Source organism: Tympanuchus pallidicinctus, unplaced genomic scaffold, assembly GCF_026119805.1.
Source record: "Tympanuchus pallidicinctus isolate F22 unplaced genomic scaffold, pur_lepc_1.0 scaffold2, whole genome shotgun sequence".
Classification (NCBI taxonomy): Eukaryota; Metazoa; Chordata; class Aves; order Galliformes; family Phasianidae; genus Tympanuchus; species Tympanuchus pallidicinctus.
The window spans coordinates 45,864,537-45,890,710 of record NW_026294721.1 but is presented as its reverse complement, the minus strand read 5'-3'; the positions used below and the strand labels follow the sequence as shown (position 1 = coordinate 45,890,710).

Genomic DNA, 26,174 nt, shown 5'->3' with positions numbered 1-26,174 from the left:
CAAGGGCAAAGTAGTCCAGGACTACTTGGATTACACAGAAGAGCAACATGTCTGCCTAATTTACTCAGGAAAGACAAACAGAAAATATTGAAATAACTTATTGAAAATAAAGCCTATCTATGGAAAAAAGAAAATCTTTTATAAAAACAGTAGTAAAAAGCTGGAAAAGATTTTTTTTCTTTTATTCAAGGAGAAACTAATTATCTCAAAGGACATTTCCTCCAAAACATGCACCCAAAATAGATGAGAAGAGTTTCCTATGCTCTTTTGACCAAGGGAAACAAGCTAATACGCATATACTGGATTTTAAAAATGCCCATGTATGGTAGCTTACACTTTAACTGAATAAGATCTTTAATTGCCTAGGAAACAGTGATGCAGTAAAGGTGAAAGGTTAAAAATAAGCAACTTAAACTAGATGAAAAGCTTAAATTACATTAACAAAAACTCTACTGTCCTTCTCACTAAAGCTTTTTCTCATTAAAATATAATAATCAACTAACTTTAAAACTCTCCTATTCAAATGTTGGTTTATTTTAACTACGCGGAGCAAGAACAGAGTCAGACAGGGATTGTTCTCAAGAAAACAAGGAGAACAGTACTGAGAAGACCAAGACTTGTTAGCACCACTTCTTCCACTTGTCTAAAATACATGCAGAGCATAAGTGGCATTGCACCAGATCATGACTCAATGTTCCTCCACCCTCAGTTTTAAAATTTTATAAATATCTTTTCAGCCCCCATTTTCAGCTATTTTGAGTTGAAACATATCTCCTTATTTCTCCAGTGTGCCATTTCATGGTAATGAAATGTATGAGTATGCAGTTTGAAATATTTTAGAACTCCTCTAAAATCCCAAAGTAGTTTCAATTTTGTTAATATATGACAGGGTTCCACAGCGTATTTTCTTTAATGCTACTTCTGAAACAACTACAGCTCCAAGCGTGAAGTGTTTGCAATGCAGTGTGAGTTAGTTCTTCAGCAGAAGCAAGTGATATTGAACAGCTTATAGGGCTGTGAAGCACAGGAGTTGTGAGAGTGACAAGAGTTTCATGCTCTGTAAAGTCCTGATGTGCAACACTATCACACTGGAATCAACAGCGTATTTGAACATCTGAGACTTATGCAAAAGGTACAAAGGAGCCAGGCTCCTTCTATGAAATGGGAATGATGCTACAAAGCTGCTGCAACTGTAACCAGCACTATAACTACTGTCATGAGAATACTAATTATGGCAATTCCTACCTGATTTCATTTAAACTAAATAAAATAAAAACATTCATATCTACAGAAAGTATGCCCCTCAGTTCACTGCAGTGCTTTTATGAGATTAGCAGTGCCCATCATGTTGAATCATCCTCACTTGCATTTATCAGCAACTCCACCATCTCAGATGTACAAGTAGCCAATGGAACAGCGTTGCTAAGAAAGCTAGTTTCCTGCAGAACAGGATTTTCATTGATGCTCAGGGAAAGATTTCAATCTCCATTCAATTATAAATCTCCTTCCTTTTCCCTTCATAGCCCTTGTCTTGCAAAGCCTTTTAGTGCTAATATTCAGTCTTCACCTTCAACTGCAGAAATCAGTTAATTAGATCAACCATGAACTTGTGGATGTTTAAATCTGTTTCCGTGGCACTTGAACTACTTTTAGGAAAATGAATTCAATTATCACTGATCTCTTTCGAATGTTGGATGATTGTTTAAACTAACCAAGACAAAATGACAATTCTTTCTACTCTGGGCTCTTCTTGCTAAATCAAAATAGCCAAATTATAGAGTAAATGCTAATAATGAATAGAAAGTGCTAGCAACTTATATTCTATTTGACAAGTTTAGAGTCTTCCATACCTTTGAGAAAAGCTACTAAAGCAGTGATGAACAGCTCTGCTCATTTTTGTCCTCTTTATTTGCTAATGAAGATTCCTAACTTACGGAGAGAGAAGCATCTGCACTATGTGGTATAAATGCATTTCTCACACATTTCTAGTTGTTTAAATGAAAACAAAACTGGTTCAAGAGTCTGAAAATAATGATAAAAACAATTTACATTATTTAAAATAGAGAAGCATTTTATCAATTGTGTTTTTAAAACCTCCAAATAATTTCGCATTTCACGTCCTAGATATATTGGTAGGACAGAGAAGAAATTGTTTCAGTAAGACACAAAGGGGCTTCTTCCCTCACTTCAGATTTTTAAATAGGCACAGACCTCAAATTTATTTAAGTCATACATAACTCCACTTTCTTTAAACATCACTTGTTAATTATGCAGACATGTAGAATTTGTCTTGAGGTGACTATAAATAAAGCTGACTGGCACAGGTTATTTTTACTTAACTGGTGATTTAGAAGCTGTCTCCAGGTATATCAAGACCACATCCCTACAAGCACTGAACAACTCTTTAATCCCAGCTTTCTGATTTATTTTCAGTGGTCTCTTGAAATAACTTCCCAACAATTACATACTGAAGTAAATAACATTTTCAAGACATCTACAGAGGACGCAGGTACATCATGCTTCCTCAAGAACACATTATAGCATGACTATAAATTAATAATTGATAATAGCAGCTCATGGTATTACTATTCCAATACTACTAATGCTAACAATAATGACTACTACAGAATAGTATACCATTCTTAGAATTCACTCCAAAAAGACAAACTATGTAGAGTAAATTTTTGTATTGAAGCCAACAAAGCTGTGATTTAATCTATAAAGATAATATTCCTTAAAGTAAGACATCTTGAAGTGAAATAAGAAGATGATCTTGAGAAATTCAGTGGCTGCACACTGATCAGTCACACTAATTGTTTCCTTCCATCAACAAAAACCAGCAAAAAACACCTCAAAAGCACTCATCATAAATAGAACAGAAATACAACAAAATTGGAAGCTTAGAGATTGCCTCTCCTTTCTTGTGTCAGCGAGAGAGTAGCTCTCCCTTTCAGTGCCCCAGCCTCTCTGTTGAGGGACAGCACAGACAGATGGACAGACAGGGCTGATGGCACAGTGCACATCAGCACACGTGTGGAGGGACACACTGTGACCCAGTTCCCGCAGGGCAGCCGCCATGACAAGGGGCTGGACTCCTACCAACAGCTAGCCCTAATGCTTCCTAATCCCCTGTGTGTCTGGGGCTTTATGGGGGAAATCTCTGCCACTGTTATCCACATGTTCATCTTTTAACTACGCTCACAAATCTAATTCAATAAATGCTTCTTTTCCATTATGATCTTTGCCAGAATTGTCCAGATTAGCACATACAAATGTTCCTTCCAGCTACAAGGAGGTAATGCTCAATTATAATACATTTGTTTGACTGCCACTGTAGAAGCAAATCATTGAAAAAAACTGATTTCAGCAAGATAGTTATGTCATGTATTTATACGTAAAATCCACATGCATTTTAGTTACAGGTTTCCCAGGCTCTTCAGCACCTTCATGAGCACGTTAATACAGACATGGTCAAGCTTTAAGGCTTTCCCCACTCATTTCCCAGGTTCCTTCTGTTCTTTCCATTCTCTAAAAATAGATGGCTCCGATTTAAATAATTTGCTTTATAAAAACTGGCTACCATCAAAATGAAAATCTACATAATGGTGCATTACAGAATGCACACACATAAATATCTAATGTATGCTTACCTATGTTCTTTAGTTTCTTAGTCCTGTGACTCTAAATTAGCCTATTTTTTATTTTAAGGCATTTGTCACCAGTTAACAAATGGAATCGTCTGAGGAGCCATGCAGAGAGAAAAATAGAGCTGCACCATTCTACAGTATGCAATAGAGCGTGCTATTTTTTGAATGAGTGGTTTCCCTCAAATCCTGAAACTGATTTTTCCCAAACCTGAAACACTTTTTTTTGTAGTGTTTCTGTGGGTATTTTTTTTAAGTTTTAAAAAAATGTACACAGTGAACCACTCACACCTCTTTCACTTTCAACTACCTGTCCCACACACGTTCCTTCTGTCTCATGCTACTGAGCACTCAGTCCTTCCTCTGGACTTCTCCAACTCCCTTTTGTTCCCCACTATCTGGCATATCTTCAAAGAATTGCCTAGGCGCATGCTACTGTGCCATGCAAAAGTAAGACACAGGCTTTACTTCCAGTTTCCCAGGAGGATTATTTTAGTCTATATTCTAAACACGTCTCATTCCACACAAATGCTATACACCAGCAAAATAGATACACACCTGTGTTCATTTCTATTCTTTTCCTCTCATTTTTTCACTGATTCTCTCTCAGAATTGGGAGATTTCTGTCATTATGCCAGTATTTTCCATGGTAAGTACATTGGGTTTATTTCCTCATTTTTCTAAACTAATTCTTAGAGATGAGACTGTTTGTGTAAGATGTCCCTCTAGGAAGATGTCTTTAAAGTTTCAGACAAAAAACCCTCCTGCTTTTCCAGAGTGAAATTAAACCCAAGTATATTAATTTGCCCTCAGGGTGAGAAACCTAGCAAGCCCTTCTTTGGGGAACTTTAGAATCTCCTCTAGGCTTTACAGAAGGGACTTGAAAACAGCAAGAGGACAGATTTGGTATCAGAGATGTGCTCTCTGAAGTGTTCCTAAGAAGCTCCTCAGAAATAAGCTCCTCAGAAATGGGCCATGAAACCTGTGGGTACACATACACACATACATACTCAGCATTCCTGCTATCTCTGTGCAAGGAATGCTGTCAAGAGTCCTGTCTGCATCCGTTGTGGCACAGCACTGTTTTTCTTGCATCTCTGTAAAAAAGGACATTGGAAGAATTACCCTGAACCAGCTGCATCACATTCAAAGCTCTGGTAAAGAGGGAATATCTAGCGTTAATTAAGAAGTCACCATGATTTCCAATTCTCATTAATTTCCTAAGAATTTGCACTGTCCTATCCACTGTTCTTGGCTACAGGAGAAGTTAAGCTTCCACTTCTTTTTTTCCTCAAGATCATATGCTTTTCCTCTGCCACTGTCTAAAGGCAGACATCTTTGGTTTCTCCTTAACATATCTCTAATGGGGAATCAGAGAACAATTTGGGACCTTTTTTTTTTTTTTTTTTGGCCTGCATGGTAACCAAGCTTCACAAATTTTACTTGGCATCATCACTTATAGGAACACTTGGGAGCACAATTAAGTACTACTGCAGTTTTATCCCTGCTCCAAGCTATCTCTAAGGGTACCATCTGCCTATACTGCTAGAAAAGATTTTCCTGACCCCTATGCAATTCTGGTCCTTCTCCTTAGTTAACAGCACAGAGAAAACTCCCAGCAGACCTCAGTCCAATGTCTCCTACCTCCATGAGAAAGAGCAGCAAAATACATTCACCAATAACAAATACTTCCTGGCACTGTGTTGCATTTCCCAAAACCAAAGGCTGAGGGCAGTAAAAATGAGATAATTCACTCTTTTGTATTAGAAAAACACTCTGATTACACATGCTGCTCTCAGCTTTTAGAAAGTATCTCCAAAAAACCAGCTTTATCAGTGGACTATATTTCAGAGTTACTGCTCAAACCAAAGCAACATTTTTGTAAAAATTAATGTGTATCCTATGCATCACAGCAAGATAACTAGTGATACAGGGCCAAGAGTTCATAGGAACTCTCCAACCAGCAGCAGTCAGCATTTTGTCTCGCTTTTGTTGTTGCCTGGGGGAAATACTGAAGTCCACAAGGCTTCCTCTGTGGCTAAAGCCATGGTGCCAGCACCACCCCGATACTACTTTGCACAGATTCAGCATAGCCTTCCAGCTGAAGAGTGATTCCGGCTTCCTTTTAATTTTGACAGCAAATAGCGGAAGTGAAGCATCATGCAGTTATCATACCACATTCTAGATACAGAATAAAAGAGACTCTCCCAGCTTAATGCCTCTCTTCGGAACTGAACACTCCTATCCAATCTATAGAAAATATCTCGCAGCCACTGGAAACTCCTGCAGTTCCCTCTCAATCATGTTAACACCATCCAAGCCAGGCAGTATCTGATCTGTCAAACAGGGCTCCTGCAAGCACTGAGGAGCTTCACTGAACTGATATAATGACCTAGTTTGGTATACCTAGTATCTATTTACAAACTGTATTTTACAACTCTCCTAGACACACAGTCAGAGCTCTGACTCTGAACAGCCCTGTTATTACTTACTTCACAAAAGTCCATGGCTCAGTGAAAGGAATAACTGAAGGATAGCTCTCACTCAAGCAGCAGCTGTTGTGTGCTCACAGGCTTTGCTGTTGTAAACTAATTATCTTTAAGACTACATTATTTTCCTTAAACAACAAGCAGGAAAATCGGGCCCCATGCCGGGTCCCCAAATTGGATGCTGAACACTTAATTTTTTTACTTGAAATGGAAAGATAAGATTGCTTGCTTTCCTTCGTTTTCTCATTCCTGAACCCTCACAATGCATCCGCTTCATATTTTCAGTATGTTTTCTATATTTATGACATTAAGACTGATCTTTGCATTTAATCCCTATTACACAGCACCTAGAAATTTTGTAAGCTTAAGCAGACATGCCATAAAACTCCAGGCATCAGTTACCTTGTGTACTACATAGCTGCTCAAAACTCCTATTCATGCTGTTGTTTCCTTTCTCTCCAGTGGCAATTAATAAGGGCAACCATTTCTTTCTTCCAGATTAGCTCACCTCTAGACCTTGGCTCCACTGAACAGTGCAGTACGGGAAAGCTGCACTCCCTTTCCATTCGCCTCTCTCCTAATTTCACTTGGCAAGGAATACCAACAATCTATACCAACATTCAACTCTATTTCACCCCTGCTTCCAAGTATAGGAAGCATTGTTTCTGAATTATGATATCAGAAGACCAAATATGATGAACTAAAGCTTGTTTCAAAAGAAAGGCAGGTACTCTACAAAGCGCAGTCTCCTCAATATATTTTGCTGAAGCTGCACTCATTATCATTTATTGGACTTTGTACTGCAGAACTGAGAAAACCCAAGCTGCTCTGCAAAACTCCATATGCACTGCTTTTCTGGCAACAGCAGTACAGTTCTACTGACAAAGAGTTGTAGAGTTGTTGCAGCACAGCTAGTTCTAACATAATATAGCCTGTAGCTCAAGAGATGCATCACCAAAGAATTTTTCTTACTAGTGAGATGCAGAACAATATTTCCTTTAATGAAATCAAACAGAAATCAGGCCATGGCATGTAATAAACACAGAATCACAGATTCACAAGGTTGTATGAGTTGGAAGGGATCTCTAGAGGTCATAGAATCCAACCTCACTGCTAATGCAGATTCCCTACAGCAGTTCACCTAAGTAGGTATCCAGACTGTTCTTGAATATCTTCAAAGAAGGACACTCCACAACCTCTCTGGGCAGCTTGTTCCAGTGCTCTGTCACTCAGATAGTAAAGAAGTTCCTCCTTGCAACAGTATGCAACTTCTTGTGTTCCAGTTTCTGCCCACTGCCACTTGCTCTATTGCTGCACTCCACTGAAAGTCTACCCCCATTGACTTGACTCCCACATTTGAGATATTTATAAATGGTTATGAGATTCCATCCTCAGCCTATTCCTCTCTAGACTGAACAGTCCTAGGCCTTTCAGCCTCTCTCATGCAGGAGATACTCCAGGCCTTAATCATCTTTGTTACCCTCCACTGGATTCTTTCCAGGAGATCCCTATTTTTTGAACTGGGAAGCCCTAAACTGGACACAGTATTCCAGATGTGGCCTCACCAGGGCAACCCCTGGGGAACACCGTTATTTACAGTCTCCTGTACGTTACTTAAAATTGTTCACAAATAGCAACAAGCTTAGTGTGCAGTAAAATGGAACATCAACATGATCTCTGACAAAGGTTGAAGTCTGTCAGAACAAAGAGACAGGATTCAGTGCATGAAAAACAAAAAAGAATATAATTTTTTATCTAGGCCTATGTCTGAAAGCTGAACAGCCTCAGAAAAGACTAGTTTTGCTTACTCCCAATCTTTTACTATAAAGTACTACCTTAATCTAATAAGCCACAATATCTCCCCATTAATAGAAATTAACAAGGTCTCAAAATGGAGAAATACCAAATCATTCAAACTTGAGACATGACACAAAGAACAACTTTGTCTTCTATTCCTCTCACAGCAGATGAGAAAAACTTAGATACATATAGGCAACTACACTTTCTATTTTGAATAGTGGCTTCTTTTCATTTTGTCTCCCAGTTAAATATTAATCCTTGTTGCCTCTCACCACACACAACCCTCATTTTCCATCCTTCTCCCTTTGCATCCCCATCAGCTGCTTACTCTCTGATCTCCAGACCATTCATTAGGAGCTTCAGCTAATCAACCTATGGTGACTCAGTCCTAAAGAACCCACCTTTAAACTGGCTTTCCAGCAAAGTGAACAAAGCTACAGCTTTCTACAGAGCACCTGCCTTTAGAGAGATGAAATAAGAAGATTCAACCACATCTACACTACACCTGTATCAGAGCCTGCGAAAGACAAAAACTTTTATGGATGGTGTCCTTAGCTTCTTATAAACCTTCTGAGGAAACTGAGCGGGTGGGAAGAAGGACAGGATCCTTGCCTGGCTCTTACAGCAAAGAAAATTTATTTCATGAAAACATATCACAGAAATCATTGATTGGAAGACACAAGAATGAATGATAAAATTGCCATGACACCTTTTGCTTCTTCATCTGCCTCTGTTCAGGACTCATAAAAAGCAGCAATGCTTTTATGACTAAGTTAATCTACTGTATGTTTACAGCTTCTGTCAGCAAAACATCTCTTAGGAACAGCAGTGTTTACATGTATACAAATAACAGTTTTCTATCCTGATATAAAGAATGTGCTACTTACATACAGAAAAAAATTAAAATATATATAACTTCCAGCATGCACAAGGAACTGCCACGGGATTAGATAGAATTTTGAAAATAATCTTATTTTTCTAAATATTTTGAATTGCTAGTTGCAAGTCCATAGATTTGTAACAAATTAATACAAGCAGGGAAATTAATACTGAGGGAAAATATACAACTATATACACACACACTTGGGAATAAGACATTCCCACTTTCCTTCTTCCTCTCCCATTCCCATCACCCTCCCTTTCAATTTCTAGCATAATCAAACACTTAGTTGTACAGCATTTCAGGATACTAACATTTAACATTCATCGTAATTTACGCATACTCAAACACTTCTTGGGAGTCTTGACAGATGTTTATGTTCTCTCTATATTTGAAGATTTTGAATACATGGCATACAAGATGTTTTTAAGAAAAAAAGCTAGTTTTGTGGAGCTCACTTTTTTTTTGCAGGCAAAGTCTGGCAAATTTGCCCCAGAATTATTAGTATTCATATTCATATTGTGTATGTGACACATTATAAACAGTTGATGAATATCACTTCATTGCTTAAAGTCATTTAGCATGGCCTAATACCTTGTGGCTCTAGTGTTTGTGAGCAAAGAATCATTCCAAATCCACATCAATAAGGCCTTTCTTTTGCTTGCTTTTGGTAATCTGTCTTTCAGTCATTGCAATTTCTTCACATTTTCTGGTGATGTGCAGGATTTAAACAGGCTCGATCCTTCTACTGTCACCAGGATACTAATTCAAAGAGATCACCCTTGAAAGTGATTGGATCAACTTTCAGATAATCACTGTGAGCAGTGACAAGGGCACTGATATATTATGACTAGTCTACATTTTTAATAATGGATTATAATAAAAACTCTGCTTTTTAGCTTTGCTTGTTGTTTCTTTTTGTTTGTTTCCTAAATCCTTCCCTACCATTCAAGGGAATGAACGCTTTTGGACTAAGAAAAATTACAAAGAAAATTTGTAGTCAACTGAAACAGCAGGAAAAGGGAATCTATCACCTTCTGTGGAAAGCTGGAGAAATCACTTTCATTTGACACTCAAAGACAGCTAATCAGTACCATCAGAAATAAAGCCATTATTTGATTTTTTTGTCCTAAAATATACACTTTTAAAAAGCTGTTTTTATTTGTTAAAATAAAAATGCTGTTAAAAGCATTGAAAAACACAGACTTGTGACAAAAACAGTGTGGAGACGCATTTCATCACAGATGTGATACAGATTAGTGATTTATTGGACTGACTTCTTAGCATTATCATTATTACTCTCTAGTGAGCTTCTTCCACTCTTAAAATTTTTGGTTAGGTGTTGAACATCTAATTCTATACTCTTTTCCCCAAGCCTCATACTAGAGAGCCCTATTTCAGAGACCCTCATGCCCTTTATTCTATCTGTTCCCTCTGAATAAATCCTTCCTCTTTCATATATATGTCAGGAGGTGGATAATTGCTTGACACTGTATTCTGTCATGTTTGTTGTGGGCAGTCAGACCCCAAGGAAAATGGAATTGCTTGCCATTGTTATTCAGCATGTTAGCTGCAAAGGCTAGGTCCGTCATGTGCTTTGACTCTAAAACTAAACTGAAATACAAAACCCTGAAGGCTACCCTTATGTATCACAACAACACAAAAACAGCATTTCAAACTATTTGGAAGCATGCAAATGCAAAATGAGAGTAGGGCATATGTATGTCAACAGCATTGTCAAAACCTCCAGGTAACACATCCTACTGATGGAATATGACAAATATGTAAATTAAATAATTTTTCCTTTGAAATCATGAAGTCTGAAATGCAACTGCCACAATTTTTATCTCATGACTTCAGTAAGAGTAATTTAGACTGGAAACAACCAGAGAAGATGCTCAGCATCTCTTCCTGTGCGGGCAGTACACCAAGTGGATTTATCTGCTTCCTTTGAACACAAAAACAGTCTTTCACGGATATTTCTAATAAGAGCTTGGTAGCCTTATTTCAGTGAAGTCCTCTCTATATATTTAGAATTACATTCTATCAAAAATCTTGCTGTATAAAAATACTCTGATCATCTTCCTAAAAAAAAATATTCTGAAGTTTTTTGTTTTTTTTTTTTAAAACAAGCAAACATAAGCCAATTAGTCACTGTCAGGCATCAGTTCTATGAAATGAGTACAAATCAGATTAATACCTAGTATAATAATATTTGTCCTAGACTTTCCATATTACATGTTTATTATCACTAAGACATTGAGTTCTACTGAAAGAGACTGAAGTTACAACTTTCTAAGCTGTTCCTTCCTTTGACATACTGAGCAGACATCCACCATACGTACATCATACCATTCTTCCTTAAATTACCACCGCTAAAAATCAAAGGTCTGTCACTCTTAATTTTAACACCACATTTGCCATAACCATGACAACTTCAACTCCTTTACCATTTTCCCTCTATATAAAGATTCTAAAATTAAAGACTCTGAAGTGGGGCATACCCAAATTACACTTTATTTCACCTTTAATAGCAGAAAGCACTACTTGATGACTGAAAGCACTTTAACAAATGGGTAAGTATTCCCTTGTGTTTTCCTGTAGCATCTACAGATCATAGCTAAAATAAGACTCTCACTGCAGAAGTATAAATACTAAAACCAAATAAACAAGTCATAACATGGGTGTAAGAAATTAAAAACTGTCCTACGTGGTTTTTGACAAGTGGGAAATTAAGGCACAGTAAGAGCTTTCTAAATCACAATTTGGTAGTAAGTTCCATAAGTCAAACTGAAAGGTGCAAAAGGTAAATAATTTCATGTATATCATACCTTAATCCAGAATTTTAAGGATACAGTAACAATTTTCTGAAACACTAATTATCTCTGAAACATTAATTCTTAACTACTGATTGATAGCATGCTTGTTAATCCAATAATAAAAGTTTGATTCCCTTACTATGATTTCATTCACAATTATTATCAAGCATCATGAAAATTGTAGCCGTGATGTTTTCCCATTTTTAATAGTTTACTCCTACTGAGAACTTACTTTGGATGAAGGTCCAATTTTTTTTACTTACTGAATCTGTATACTACCAGAATTACCTGGTAGAAGTTTCTCTATGGGATTTTTATTTTTATTTTTTAATGTTACTTGTAAAAAAAAAAAAAAAAGTTTAACACCAACCTCAGCTCCAACTCAAGATGTAAGATAGCAACTGGGAAGTTTTACCAGAAGCTAGTTGCATGAATAAAACGAAGATTGTGTACTTAAAGCAAAATCATTAATGTACACATCTGCAGCCTAACAGATTTTTTGAGCTGAACAAAGTTAGACTTTTTCGTAGCAACAAATCATTTAGATAAAGCGCATCAGCTGTGGCCCTCAGTGCACTAACTGTGCCAAGAAGATTGCCACAATTCAGAAGAAGGGCTTCTTATAAATTAAGAAAAATGAAAACAAGAAAACAATTAAGCAGTCAGAATGATGCTGTAAGGATAAAGAAGCTGCCAAACCTTGAAACAACACTGGGAACACAGAGCCTAGAAGATGTCATTGGCATTTTAGGCCCACACAACATATTCTCCTAACAAGGAAGTGGGGTCAATTTCATTCATTTCTAAGCTGGGCAGCTCACTCACACTGGAACATAAGAATAGAATGGAGGTAAGCCAAAAGAGCATGTTTTACTAGCAGATAGATAATAGCAACAAAATAAACAAAGCCCATATTTCTGCTCTATCCCAATACTGAGGGTTCTGTGAAATACCAGGTTATTTTTTCCCTGTATTTGTCCTTCAAAAAGGATATATCATAAAGCATTAAACACAATGTCCTCATTCATTATATATTCCAGTATGAAAAATAGCTCCAGAACTACACTCTTTTAAGAATTTTAATTTAGCAATATAGTTATCAATACTTTGAATATTCATACCTTTTTTTTTTTTTTTTTTTAATTTCCCTCCACAAATAAGCAAGATTTGTTGATTGTATCTGCAAGCTAGGTAACTGAGATGTGCACATTTTATTATACCACTGCCATTGTAAAGGTAAGAAGGTCCAGCTGGTACCAGCTCCAAACACATACTACACAATCCCTCTACATACAAATAAAAGCCCAGTTCTGCCTTTTTTGAATACCTTGGATTTAGAGTGGCTTTGTTGGGAATGGACAAGGAAGACAGGGCCAAACAATCAGCATGAACATTTTATTAACTCTAAATATAGGCATTTATTAACTATAATCCTAGAACCATACATTGATAAGACTATTTGTCAAGCATTATATCAGAAATCTAGTTTCAAAAAAATCGCAGATTGTGGAATGAGAGCACCCTGGATTAGTCATCTCCATTAAAACTATGAAGTAGAATTGCCTAGCAACCAAGAAAATTAATTCAGAGACTAAAATAAACACTGACAGAGCAACTGCTGCTCTATCCATAAAAGCACTCAAAACAGAATAGTGTTTCCTCATTTTTTGTTAAGAAAGGAAAAATGATTTCAGAAAGCTAGTCATAATGGACAAAGAATAAAAAAGTAATTAAGTAAAGCTAATGAAAATAATTGACCTCTTTTTCCACATCATTAAAATCGAAAAGATAGTAAGGTTTTTTGTTGGTTTTTTGTTTGGTTTTTTTTTTTTTTTAGAATTCTGACAATAATGAACAATTTTACATGAAGGTTTCTAACATACTTTCCCACTTGAATAGAGTAAGTTTCTTCACGTTCATCCCATGCAAGCATTCTTAATTTTTCTTTATACTACCTGAATTTACTACAGAATTTGTGACCATGCCTACCTGAAAAAGATCTGCAGAATGATTACCCACTAATAGCTCTAACCAAATTACTACTCATCACATTTCTGAAGGACAGAGTTTGAGTTATACAGTTTATCCCACTGAGGCTGCTAAGGGGAAAAAAACAGATCATGGACAATTAAGATACTGCAATATTTTAGTTTAGTGACTGCTACTTTTATAATGTTTGTTAACATCTGGCCCCCTGTGTAATTCATTGTCCTGGTAGAACTACAAAATCCTAGTAAGATTATCTCTTTACAGGTAAAACAGTGGTGTTCTGTAGCAACACTGAAATATTACAGGAATTGTTACCCATCAGCCATTTCTGAGTGGCAGTACTTCCAAAGCTCTCATAGCAGAAGGTCTGTCTTGTCAGCTTGAACTACCGAGTTCAAGCACTCCAAAAAGACCAGGAATTATGAGGGCAAGAACAACCAAAAGAGAAAATTGAGATGCCAGAGAACACCACAAGTTTTAGCAACTGCAGCATCTACATCAAATCTAATTGAGTCTATGTTAAAAGGTTATAAAAACAAACCTAGGTAAGAAATGAATCAAGGAAGACAAATAAGAGTAACTGTGCATTACGAGATAACTCCACAAATACAGCCATAACTACAGTTTCTAACAGGAAAGAATGGGATATTTCACTACTCTGTATGTGCATAAAACTCTCAAAATATGTCAAGAGATAGCTGCAGGTACTTCAAAGTCTTCAAATCTCCATATTCCAGTAACATTTAGGAAGAGATGGATTCTCTTGCGATGGATTCTGAAAGTAGTATGGTTGTCAATAAATACATAAGAAAATATGTTTTCATCCCACATGTGATGTGACAGGTAACAATGAGGATATCTGCTGCTAGCAGAGGCAATGCAGACAGTATGGGTCACATATAACAGACCAGAACAATGAAAAAAATTAACAGCGAAAGTCTCCCATGTGCAAACACATACACAAAGCTGATGAAGGGCCCCAAATGTATATAATAGGTTCCCTCATGTCTTAAATATTTAATGTCTGTGGCAGATGGGTTGTGCAAAAAACATATATTGTCTGAACCAATAGCATAAACACAGCTGACCTGAAAGGCCTAATCACCACTAGGTTATAATTACTGCAGTGTTTTCACAAGTGAGCACTGCTCATAAAACTAGAATAACTTTGAAAGATTGCATCTTTGACAAATTATAGCCTCCATATGCTGTTGAACAATTTGCTTTTATTTTCTGGCCTTTGCACCATATGCTATAGGTGTGATTGCAGTTTTAGTAAATTCATAGTTTAGCCACAGTTAGAAGCATCTTTTTTTGATTAATTTCTGTGTAACTGAACAGTGTTATAAAACTGGAATTTATTCCCTAACTCTAACAATGGCTGAATATTGTGCCCTTTATTAATGGTGCAGCTTAGCATGGCAAGAAAAAAGTCGAAAACAAGCATCCATTTTCTGCGTTCACTTCAGACACTGTCAAACTCCAGTAATCATAGACAACCACGTAAGAGACACTCCACTCAGAAGGCTTTAATTAAAGATCTACACTACCCTTTGCAACAAAACACAGGTAATTAACCAGCACTCTCCATCAGATCTGCAATAAAAAACTAAAAATCTCACCTGTAACTCATTATAGGACAATAACAAGTAGGATAATACCAATGTTGCATGTCCTTGCATTAGCAGCAGAACTCTGAAATTAAACTCCCAGATAATCTTAGAAAGCATACTATGCTTATGTTATGGGAGAAAGGTAAAAAGAAGGTCACTCACAATCCACCTTGGGGAAAAATTCCTTCTGCATGGTAAGTTTGATGATCAGCATGGCTTAAGTGTGTGAACAAAACACACCAGCAATATATTTCAGTACTGCTACTACTAGGTCCAGTTTACCCCACTAAAACTCAAAAAAAAAAAAAAAAAGCAGCCAAGGAAAAAAAGAGGCAGTATTTCTTGAAAACAGACCCTCTTGTAGACAGACAGGAACATATTAATTTCTGAGCCCTGGTTACTGACTTTTACTGAAGTTACACAGGTCTAGTATGCCAGTTGCATTAAGTTACACTAACATCAATGGCAATGTATGAATTTACAAGCAAATGCTACTCATTTTTACAAGTGGTAGCTAGTGTGAATGAAAGCGATCCTTAATACTTACTTGGACAATTGATCTTCCAGCAAAGGGGAAGTATTCTGCAGCAACAAAACTAAATTGAAGAAATATCTTACGGCTCAAAGAGGAGCAGATCTCTAACTAGTTATGTAGGAACAGATTGTTCACTGTTCCAGTCTACAGAGATCAGTACAGCAATCTACTTAGGCCACATGGTAATAAGATGCTTTTAAATAGCATGAGAACAAAAAAGAGAATCTACAGTTGTTTCTTTTTTTTTTTTTTTTTTTAAATAAAGAATTAGAACCTACTAAGAGAAAACCAAGCATGGATACATGGATATGCTTGTTTACAATTTACCAAGAGTATAAGTAAGATCAGATTAACTGTTTGATTTCAGGTAGCTCTCAGTCTCTCAATGAGAAATTAGAAGGCTAAGAAAATATCTAAAGACATATATTGAAGCATCATAACAAAAAGTATTAAAAGTATTAACATACTTAGTTTCTTGGAAAAGTAAGTCACTATTTATGTCACTGAGCTAGAAATGTAAGATTCCCTTTCTATATAATTGTGTTTTTATCAAGGCATGGACAAAAGCAAACCACATTAAGAGTTAAACTACATTGTGCTAAACCTATTATGTTTAAAAAAAAAAAAATAAGAGCATTCAACAAATGGTTGAATATATCTTTATGAGTAACATAGTGGCAGCCATCTCAAGGCAATTTCAAACATTTGTTTTCATCCTCAGCAATGTATATCAAGTTGCTATTTACTATTTTATCCTTATAAAGTACATCCTTCTTGTTGGTATAGTCTTTATTTTAAACACTACTACATTAAAGTTTACAGTTCTTCCTTACCACACGCAGGATTCAACAAGGTACCTATTTACTATTATAATTATCAGTAAAAATAGAAGTGTCTTCTCAGTTAAGGTTATTCCACAATTGACCAATTCAACAACCAGAGAGGCTGAATTCACTACACATAGGAGCAGCTACTGCATCCTATTTTCTTTTACAGCAGCTATCTGCCCTAACTATACATAGGCAGGTCTCAGGTGCATTTGTCTGCTTAGAATGTCAGCAGCACCTTCTAATCTGTTGATCTGTCTCCCCATAAAAACAGAGTGGATTAGATATAAGCACCCCAGAGATCAGGTCCAACCTTCAGTTTGCCCCATGACCTATGATAAATAAGTTACACAGAAAAATAGAGTTATAAATTTAATATTGACCATGGACATCCAAGAACAAGCTGGTCAGTACCAAGCAAGAAGTTACTCAATCACTTCATATATATGATGCAAGGAAGCAATATTACATTTAACTGGCAAAATGAAAAAACTAATTTACAAGGACAATTAATGTTCATTGCCACTCACTAACAGGCAATGCAGTACTTCAGTGAACAGCCTAATAGTTAGTTGCATGACAGATAAACACTCTCTCAAGTAATCTTGAGTACTGCCTGCTGCTGGAGCAAATGTTCTTCTGAGTCTCTAATAAATGTCTCTCATATTTACAGCGAAGGGTAGGTACTATGATATCACTGGCACTGTGTATTTAATTACTCTTATCCGACAGAAATGTCTCATGCAAAGTCTACAGTTCCAATTAGTAAAACCAAAACATTATGAGAACCACAACAGCATATGAAATTTAGGGAGGGCTCTGCCAGTAGACTATGTAGATGTCTTTGGCAGCATACCTACAATGCCATAAAATTTTAAGGTATTCCTTATATTTTAAGTATGTATGTGGAGTCACCGACCCTGAAGGTGTTCAAGTAACATTTGGATATTGTGCTGAGGGATATGGTTTAGTGAGAAGTATTGGTGATAGGCGGATGGTTGGATTGGATGATCTTGGAGGGCTTTTCCAACCTTGGTGATTCTATTATTTACGCATCATATTCTCAGGGATTAATAAGTTAAAAACTTGTCATCTAATTTTTGCTAAAAGACAAGAATTACAACCAGGTAAAATCTGAAACAGCAGATTTTATAACATATCAGCCTCTGTGACATACTTCTACAAGCTAACAGAGATGCAAGTTCCTTTGATGCTTTATATACCACCATATCTAGAGCCTGGACTTTCTATTTTTTATAAGAAATTAAATTAAAACACCTAAGAACCTAGATGTTTACTAGTGTGAATTAAATATTAAAGAATAGCCTTAAAGAGGGCTTATTTACTGACAGAACAGGAACAGTATTACTGTTATAAACAACTATCAACTTCAGCACGCAGATTGCAGCTTTTAATTATTAAGGCAAACCAAAGCATCCAAGGTACTGTTGGTAACCAGCACTTTATAAAAAATGAGTTTTGACGGTGAAAAGTTGTTTGAGATAAGATTTGTAGAAGGGTAGAGGAGATGGGAAGCAAGTCATTTTTTTTTCCTGTACGAAAAACTGCAAGCCCAAGTTCTTAGCTATGACCAAACACATTTCAGATAGCTCACTTGAAAGCTATAGAAAGAGACCACAAGCTCTTCCCATGCTAGATTTCCAAAGGCTTTTAAGTTGGTCCAAAATTATGCTAGCTGCTTAGTATTGCATATAGCATAACACTAAGAAGATTTGGTGGGAAAACGGAGTGTGGCAAGTGTTAATGAATTCACACATACACACAAAAAACAAAGCTAAACTGATTCACTAGTAGAAGACAGTGTCGCTAGGCTAGAGGAGTTTCCCAGACAGTGCATGCTGCCTAGAAAAGTGATGTAGCCAGTTTCCCCCACCATAGAAACTAGGCCAATGGGTCAACTGGGAGAACTTTCCAGTAACAGGAAAATGTATACTCACCTTTTCCAAGCATGAAAATTTTCCTGTCACTCACTGCTTTCAGTTAAGGTAAAACCAAACTTGCTCTCCCTCTTTCAATTACCTGAGCATAGCTTTGAAATACTTAGACGCTGCTCATACTTGCAATATTAGCATAAATGTAAGGTGCCATGAATGTAGCATGTTGAATGTTTCCTCAGGGGGAAAAAAGTTACTGGTGCACTGTTTTAAAAAGGGAATCTGGACTTACGGTAGCTTTTTTGTGTGTAACATTTTTCAAATGTTTTACTTCACACAGTACAGAACGTAGCACAAACATAGAAGCACCAAAATCAGAAAAGACATTTAAGATCATCTAGTTCAACCATCCATCTACCACCAGTATTTTCCCACTAAACCATGTCCCTCAGCATAAAATCTAAATGTTTACTAAACACCTCCAGAGATGGTGACTGTGGGCAGTCTGTACCAGCACCTGACCACTCAATACCAATCTAGTATTATTCTTCTCAAACCACCCCAATGCATTGTTTTGTTTTTAACTTTAAGATTATTGAACCTTTAATCATTACATTAACACCTAGGCAGATTTTTTCCTTGAAAGACAGAAGACAAAGATTTGGAAACCACTTGAAAACACCCCACTTCACAACATAGATTTTGTGCATAAAGAAATTGCCAACACTTCACTTGACAATCTCACTCTGAAAGAGTGGCTAGGCACTGGAACAGATTCCCCAGGGAGGTGGTCGAACCTCTATAGGTCTGACATGAAAGAACAACTGTATATTTCAATATTTTAAATCAAATATTTTTCTCTTCCCACAGCAGTTTTAAAATTCTGGATCCCTCTGGAAAGAAGTGTTTCACGCCATACTTTTTTGTTCTGATACTGATTCTCGTCACTCTGCAAAAGAAAATGGCAAGAATTCTTAACCACTCCTTACACAATGAAATTTAAGTCCCTATACCTTTTCTCTTTTTCCCCATAAGCAAAGGACTTATGACAATGCATTACTGTGGAGCTTGCTGGCACATCTGAGAAATCAGTCACCTGATGACATACTAGCAGGAATTTCGCATCGCAGTGGTATGGACTGAAGATTTTGTAGCATAGAATTGTCAAACTGAAAATTAATTGGCAAAGTATTTGATATAGGATCATATTCACCATTGATTTTTTTCTGTTTGCATTCAAATGCAAATCAGATGCTTACGTGCTTTATGATTGTCGTATAATTATACCCGGTGTCTGCAACCTCTGGCAGAACAACCAGAAATATTTTTGTGGTTTTTTTTTTTTCTACTTCGTACTCCATATGAAATATCAACAGGACAGAGCACATTCTCTAACCCATTGCAGATCAAACAGGGTAAAAAGTACATGGGCAGAACTGTATGAGGTACTTAGAAATAATGCATAGTTATACTTAAGAATAAATTTTCAGATGTGTAAGTCCCTCTTAGAGCCTAAGCACTAAATTGAATCTAGTTTATTTTCACCATACTTGCAGATTTTTGTCACAACAGTTGATTATTTTCAGAGTAGTTAGAAAGTTTCCCCTACCAAATTAACTTCTACTTTCACAAATCATACAAATATCTTGGTACAAATTTATAGCACTATTTTCATTATGTATTTTTAAATAATTGATATAAACATTTGTAATATATTCAATGTTTTTTCCTAAATAATTACACAGCTTATTTATGATATCTTTTTACAAAAGTAGTTTATGAAGTTGACATAAGCATTAAAATTACCATACAGACTTCAATTCTTACACATTTAACTGAGAATGCTACCCTACGGCAGCTAGAATACTTTTTGTCCTGTAAGAATTTATATAGGTCATACTTAAGCTGGCTTTTCATGCCTACAACTAGTATGACATTAAGCCTGCAATAGTAAAAAAGTGTTTCTTAAGACAGACATTTCAATGTTAAAGATTAAATAAACAAGAAAGATGAAATTTGCATCTTTGCCTGAATAATAGCATAATATATTGAATAACAACAAAAGTTCAAATTACACATCCTAATGTAAGAATTAATTTAGTCTGATATTACTATATAAATATGAATAATTTACAGTGTTAGAACAATTTCAAATTCATATTGAATGATGTTACGGAATTTTTCTTTGATAAATGTATTGATTAACAAAGAAGTATTAAGCATGAAATAGAGTGAGAGATTTCGCCAGATACTAAAATTTACTTCCATACTAAACATTGATTAAGAAAGAAAATTAATTACTCTGCTAGTGGCTCTCCAATTTTCAAGTAAGATTTTTACACTGACCTCTGTACATCAGGCTTTAAGAAGAAAACATTGAAAAATACAGATTCAGAATGAAGAATATCAGCTGGCAAAACTCCACTACTTCCTAATTATAAGGCCAAATTTAAAGTTTCCAAATTGCTCAGAAAACTGATTATAATTCAGGAGTCCTAGAGGGCTGAAGTGCTAATAATCCAAGAAGAATCCAACTTAAGATACAAACATGGCTCACACCTATAATTTGTATTTGAAGTGAAGAAAATAAGTTAACTCTTCATTTACAAATAGTGTCACCAAGAAAATCAAAGTGCAAAAACGCATGATCTGCTCCTTTTTATTTTAATCAATTTTCTAACAAGATTTAGAGACAATTATTCTTTTAGAGGTGAAGAAAAAGATTTAGAAGAAGACAAAAACTGCCAGCAATGTTTGCAATTTTTTAGCTGATATTTCATTTCTGAATATGAAATCAAGATCAGTTTCATCTACTCCATATTAAGACTACTACCTACTTCCAGAATAAAAGGAAGCAATTCAATCTCTCTCATGTCTGAAGAAGCAGAATCTGTGTGCATACTGCTGATAGCATCCTAGGCAGCGTAAATCTTCCTTTTTATACTTTGGTAAATAGACTGCAGATCCATCACGATCACTAATGCAAACCAAGTGCTAACTCATTAACTCCAGTATTCAACCACTACCTGTCACAAAATATAGCTATTCTGCTACCACTGGAACCTTGCCTATTTTTGTCAGGCATACTACAGCCAAGAAAGCTAAAATAAAATCAGTTATTCACAGTGCTTGCTGTTGCACAAACAATTGCTCTATCCATTCACAACAGCATATTTTAGAAAGGAATTCAAACCACTACACCATTAAAAAAATATTTTCAAATGGTGTAAACACGTCTTGCTGTGGTACAGAATAGTTTGTTTGTTTGTTTTGAAATGGGTATGTTGTATGAGTATTCAAAACTCCACTCTTTACAGTGGATTTACAGTGCCTGCCCTCTAGAAAGTGTTTTGTTTTGTTTTATGAGGGTGAATGACTAGAGTGGGAGTTGTCATTGCAATCTCAGTGCTTTCATGGAGAGAGGACCTGTGCTGCAGGAGCCGGAGCTTTCGACGTCACTGTCTTCCAAATACTGGCAGTTGAGACCTACCACTAACACACATGCTAATTTATGCATAAGGGTTTCACAATTAGCATGCATCCCTACAGACATCAAGAAAACTTATGCTTCTAAGTGCAGCTGATCATTTAAAAAAAAAAAATATGTCAATCACTTAAATCACAGGCTTTAGTTATCCGGGCTTTTCCAGACTGCAAATTTACAATCAAAGGTATAGAAAGTTGAAGTTTCTAGGCATATAGTACAATGCCATTGTTATAGAAATTGTTAACAAGCTGATCTTTCTTAGAATGTATTTTAGGCATTCACTTGTAGACACTCCAGCCAGGTTTTCTGCACAGCTTCAGTTCTTGGTCAGCTACAAACAGTTGTATAGCAAATGTGTTTGAGACATACAGACTAGTCTGCACTGGCTTGCAAGCTTAAGTAGCAGAATGTGAACAAAGACAACTGAACAATAACAATAGAAAAAAAAAATCTAGTAGTTTAGAACAGAAAGAGAGTGACCAAATATTCTTGGTTTAGATTTTCACAAATGAAATCCACTGGGCAACAGCGGTAGCTCCATTTATGGAAAAAAAAAAAAAAAAAGGATAATTATGTCAAAAAGAAGCCACTCAGTAAGGAAATATTAAGTTTCTGATCTCCAATCATTAATTCAAACTATAGTTTCTAGTAATGCATTTATTTCAGAAACCAGATGTGATGTACTCTGACAATTTTCCAAGCTAAAGCCATAAACAAACCTCGTTAAACATTAGAATGCAGAGATTGTGTAAGAAGGAATGTCATTATTGAGAATCTCTACAGTAAGAATTCCATTTGCACTTCTCAGTAACTTATTGCATAACAGTCTCTCAAATAAGAGGCTTGCAGTTTTGGTAGTCTTGTTATTAGAGCTATCATTATAATATTTATGAAATGCATCACTATGAAACTACCCAATTCCATCATGGCTGCTAGCAAGACGTAATGCTGTTCAGTGGGAGGTTCAAAGCAACTGCTGTAAAGAGCACTGGAGTTGGCAAGCAGTGAGATTTACACACCCATTGATTTTGTAAGAAACAGGAGAAAAACATGAAAATCAGAGCATAGATATTACAGATGAAGTTGCTGAGGCACTACAGTTAGAAAAACTGGTCCAGATTAAGTGGAACTGTATCATTGATATCAATAAAACATTCAATAGAGCAAAAAACAGGCATTATAAAAGAGGAATATCCAGTCAGACTGATAATAGCCAACACTTTTCAAATGCAAAGTGCAAACCTTAAACAGATCCATCATTTCATGATCTTCCCTGCGTCCAAATTATTTTGCTAAAATTCCTGGATCTGCATTCAAAAACTCACAAAAAATAAAGATTTTTTTCATTTTGCTCCTAAACTAGATGTTTTCTTCTAACTCCAAATACATTTTTCAAGCCATCAGAATCTAAAGCAGGAACACAAGTCGAGATGACAGGTTAACAAATATGGTGACAGCAACTAAGCAGCTCCCCCTTTCCACACCAATCAGGAAAAAATAAATATAATTTGTCAGGTCTTAACATTCTCTTGTCACTGTCCACAATGACAGCTGGGTACCACTAAAAGAAAAAAAGGCCAAAAATATTGCATTGTAAATGGGAAGAGGGTGAGGGGGGAATAAATAGTGTTAGCTGCTGTAATCAGACTATTAATCACACCATTTTGAGTGGCTGTTGGTCATTCAGCTGCTTATAATAAGAACAATGAGAACATAGTTCATTAACAAATGTTAACGTGTGCTTTTAAAATACAGATTCATCTTTCCATGATTTTTTTTTTTTCTAGTAAGGATTTGGGGACTTTGAATTTCAGTTTCTTCAGGCAATAACAATGAAGCTTTTTAATTCAGTGACCAAACAGTTCAATTTACTCTAGCTCTATGAAAAACGATCTTTAATTTCTAAAGTAACACAGACCAGGCAATGAAAGTATTGATTTTACATTCAGAAAAAAACTCTTGTACTTTGCCATTATTTCTGCCATTTGCAAATAATAAAATTTAACTCAAGAAACTGCTAAATCACTAACAAATTATAGTCTTTTTATATATAATAATACATATGTACACAGAAGGTGGTCATACGTCTTCCTTTAGTCTTCTTATGATTATATACTATGTTTCTAGACAAAACGAGAACCATAAACAATCCAAAGCTGCATTCAGTCTAAATGGGTCACTTACAATGAGAAAGCATGACATTTACATGTAGCAAGCAGATTGATCAGGGAGCAGAAAACAGAATATGGCATAAACTCAGAAAAACATGCCATTGCAGGCAATTTTCATTAACGAACTTGGTGAGTTTCTCATTCCTTCTCAAAAAATGGCAATAAATACAGAATTAAGAGCACGCATTATTTATCGCGGCCAATATTCCCCAGGATTATTCTTTGTTCTTGCAGTAAAATGAAAAAAAAAAATCCTTGACTCCTCTCACTGCTGTAATGTCAATTGTACAGAATAACATGACTGCAAGGACTTCATAAACACTGCATTTTTCAGAGATTCAGAAATCAATAAACAGTCAGCAATCATCTTGTGTTGCATCTTTAAGTGCTAGCACACTGGTGTTATTTTCAACTTATCCAGAAACCTTGGATGTTCAGAACATGCTGGGTACATCTTGCTAAAGCAATTTCAGCTGCTACATGCAGAACAAAATTCAACAAGATCCAAATCTGAACAGTGCAAATAGTAAGATTACTTCAACATAAAGCACAGGAAAAAAAGAAAAAACGCCAAAAGGCATCAGTGCTTCCAGAATATATATATGTATATATATACAAAATATATCCCTGTGTCTTTGTTCAGTCTGGACTCTCATTCAAGGTGTAAATACTGGCTACATTGTTAGATATCCAACAGCAACCAGCTTCAAATACTGTGTGAGTAGCTCTCTCATAGTTCACACTCGGCTCCCTTGACCCAGCTAGACAAGCGTGAAAACATGAAATAAATGAAGGCTAACAAAGACTGGTCTGGGAAGCAGCCTGCATTAAATGCTTGCAATATTCTAAGTATAAACGTAAAATTCACTGTTTAGATCCCTTTAATATTAAACATCATACAACAATCACTATATTAATACTAATTGCTGCTGCAGAGAAACAAATGAATGAAAGCAGTACAGAAAGGAAAAAAAAAAATCTTTCCCATCTGCCGCATAAGGACATTCACTAACCTTACAGCATGCTGCTAAAGCAAATAAGGAACTGCAAAATCATTATCTCTTCGCAAACAGAAAGCAATTATCACAATACCTTTCTGTGTTTGTCCCTCTTCCATATTCTCTTCCATGGCTACCTTTCTTCACTAGAAACAGCTACAGAGAATTAATCAAAGGTTTCAGTCAGATGTAGGAAAAAGTGTGGATTTTTTTTTCCCTGGGAAGCTCCAACAGCAGAGGCTTAGGCAAGTCCTCAGAGCTTAGCAAGGCTCCCTCACTCTCCTTGTTTGCTTGGAGACAGGCTGTCAAGTGTAATTTCATTCAAATTACTCTTCCGTGAAGATTATCAATTTTTCTTCTCAAAGCTGCCCATTGTGTACCACTGTAAGCAGGTATTCAAATGAACAGCCTGTGAATTTTTTGGGGGGAAATTTGGTCTGAGCCCTTATGGCAATGACACCAATTCATAAGCGTTACTTTGCATATAAAATGGAGAGAAAAATTGAGGTTTGTACTGAAATCTGTGTTTTAAATTGGAAACAGGCTGTACTGAAAACAGATGGAGGGGTGTCCTCTTAACATGCAGCAGACCACCAACCCATAATTCCCCCTATTTGCTACTGAAGTGGGAAAGCCCAGATGCCTGTGGGTTCTTTATGCTGTATTACTTGTCTCTCTCCCTCCCTCCCTCTCTTCCTCCCTCCCTCCCTCTCCCTCAGCACATTTAAGAATAATACAAGTCTTCATTTCCCTCCTTCTCATGTATCTGTATCATTTGGAGCTAACAAATATACACACATTTAGAATATACTAGAAAACATTTACAGCAAGCATCTATGTATGCACATGCGTGCTTATGCATATACACAAGCAGAATTTAACACATTATATTAATCACTACAAATGATACACACCCTATACATTATCTGCCATCAGCGTCACAATAAACAGGAACTCAGGGACAGTGCAGAGCTTTAAAACAATCACTATCTATTCCTTATCTGATTGCTAGTATCCAGATTTATCT

The 26,174-nt window shown here is 36.2% G+C and overlaps 1 protein-coding gene across 1 annotated transcript in view; it reads right to left on the bottom strand.

Moving 5' to 3' along the window:
- The window catches only part of GPM6A (glycoprotein M6A), a 93,943-nt gene extending 68,137 nt beyond the window's left edge, over positions 1 to 25,806 (bottom strand). Inside the window, exon 1 of the mRNA XM_052682492.1 lies at positions 25,242 to 25,806. Coding sequence (XP_052538452.1) covers positions 25,242 to 25,278 — 37 coding nt within the window. The 5' untranslated portion in view covers positions 25,279 to 25,806. The remainder of the gene's footprint in view (positions 1 to 25,241) is intronic.
- Positions 25,807 to 26,174: the final 368 nt, after the last annotated feature.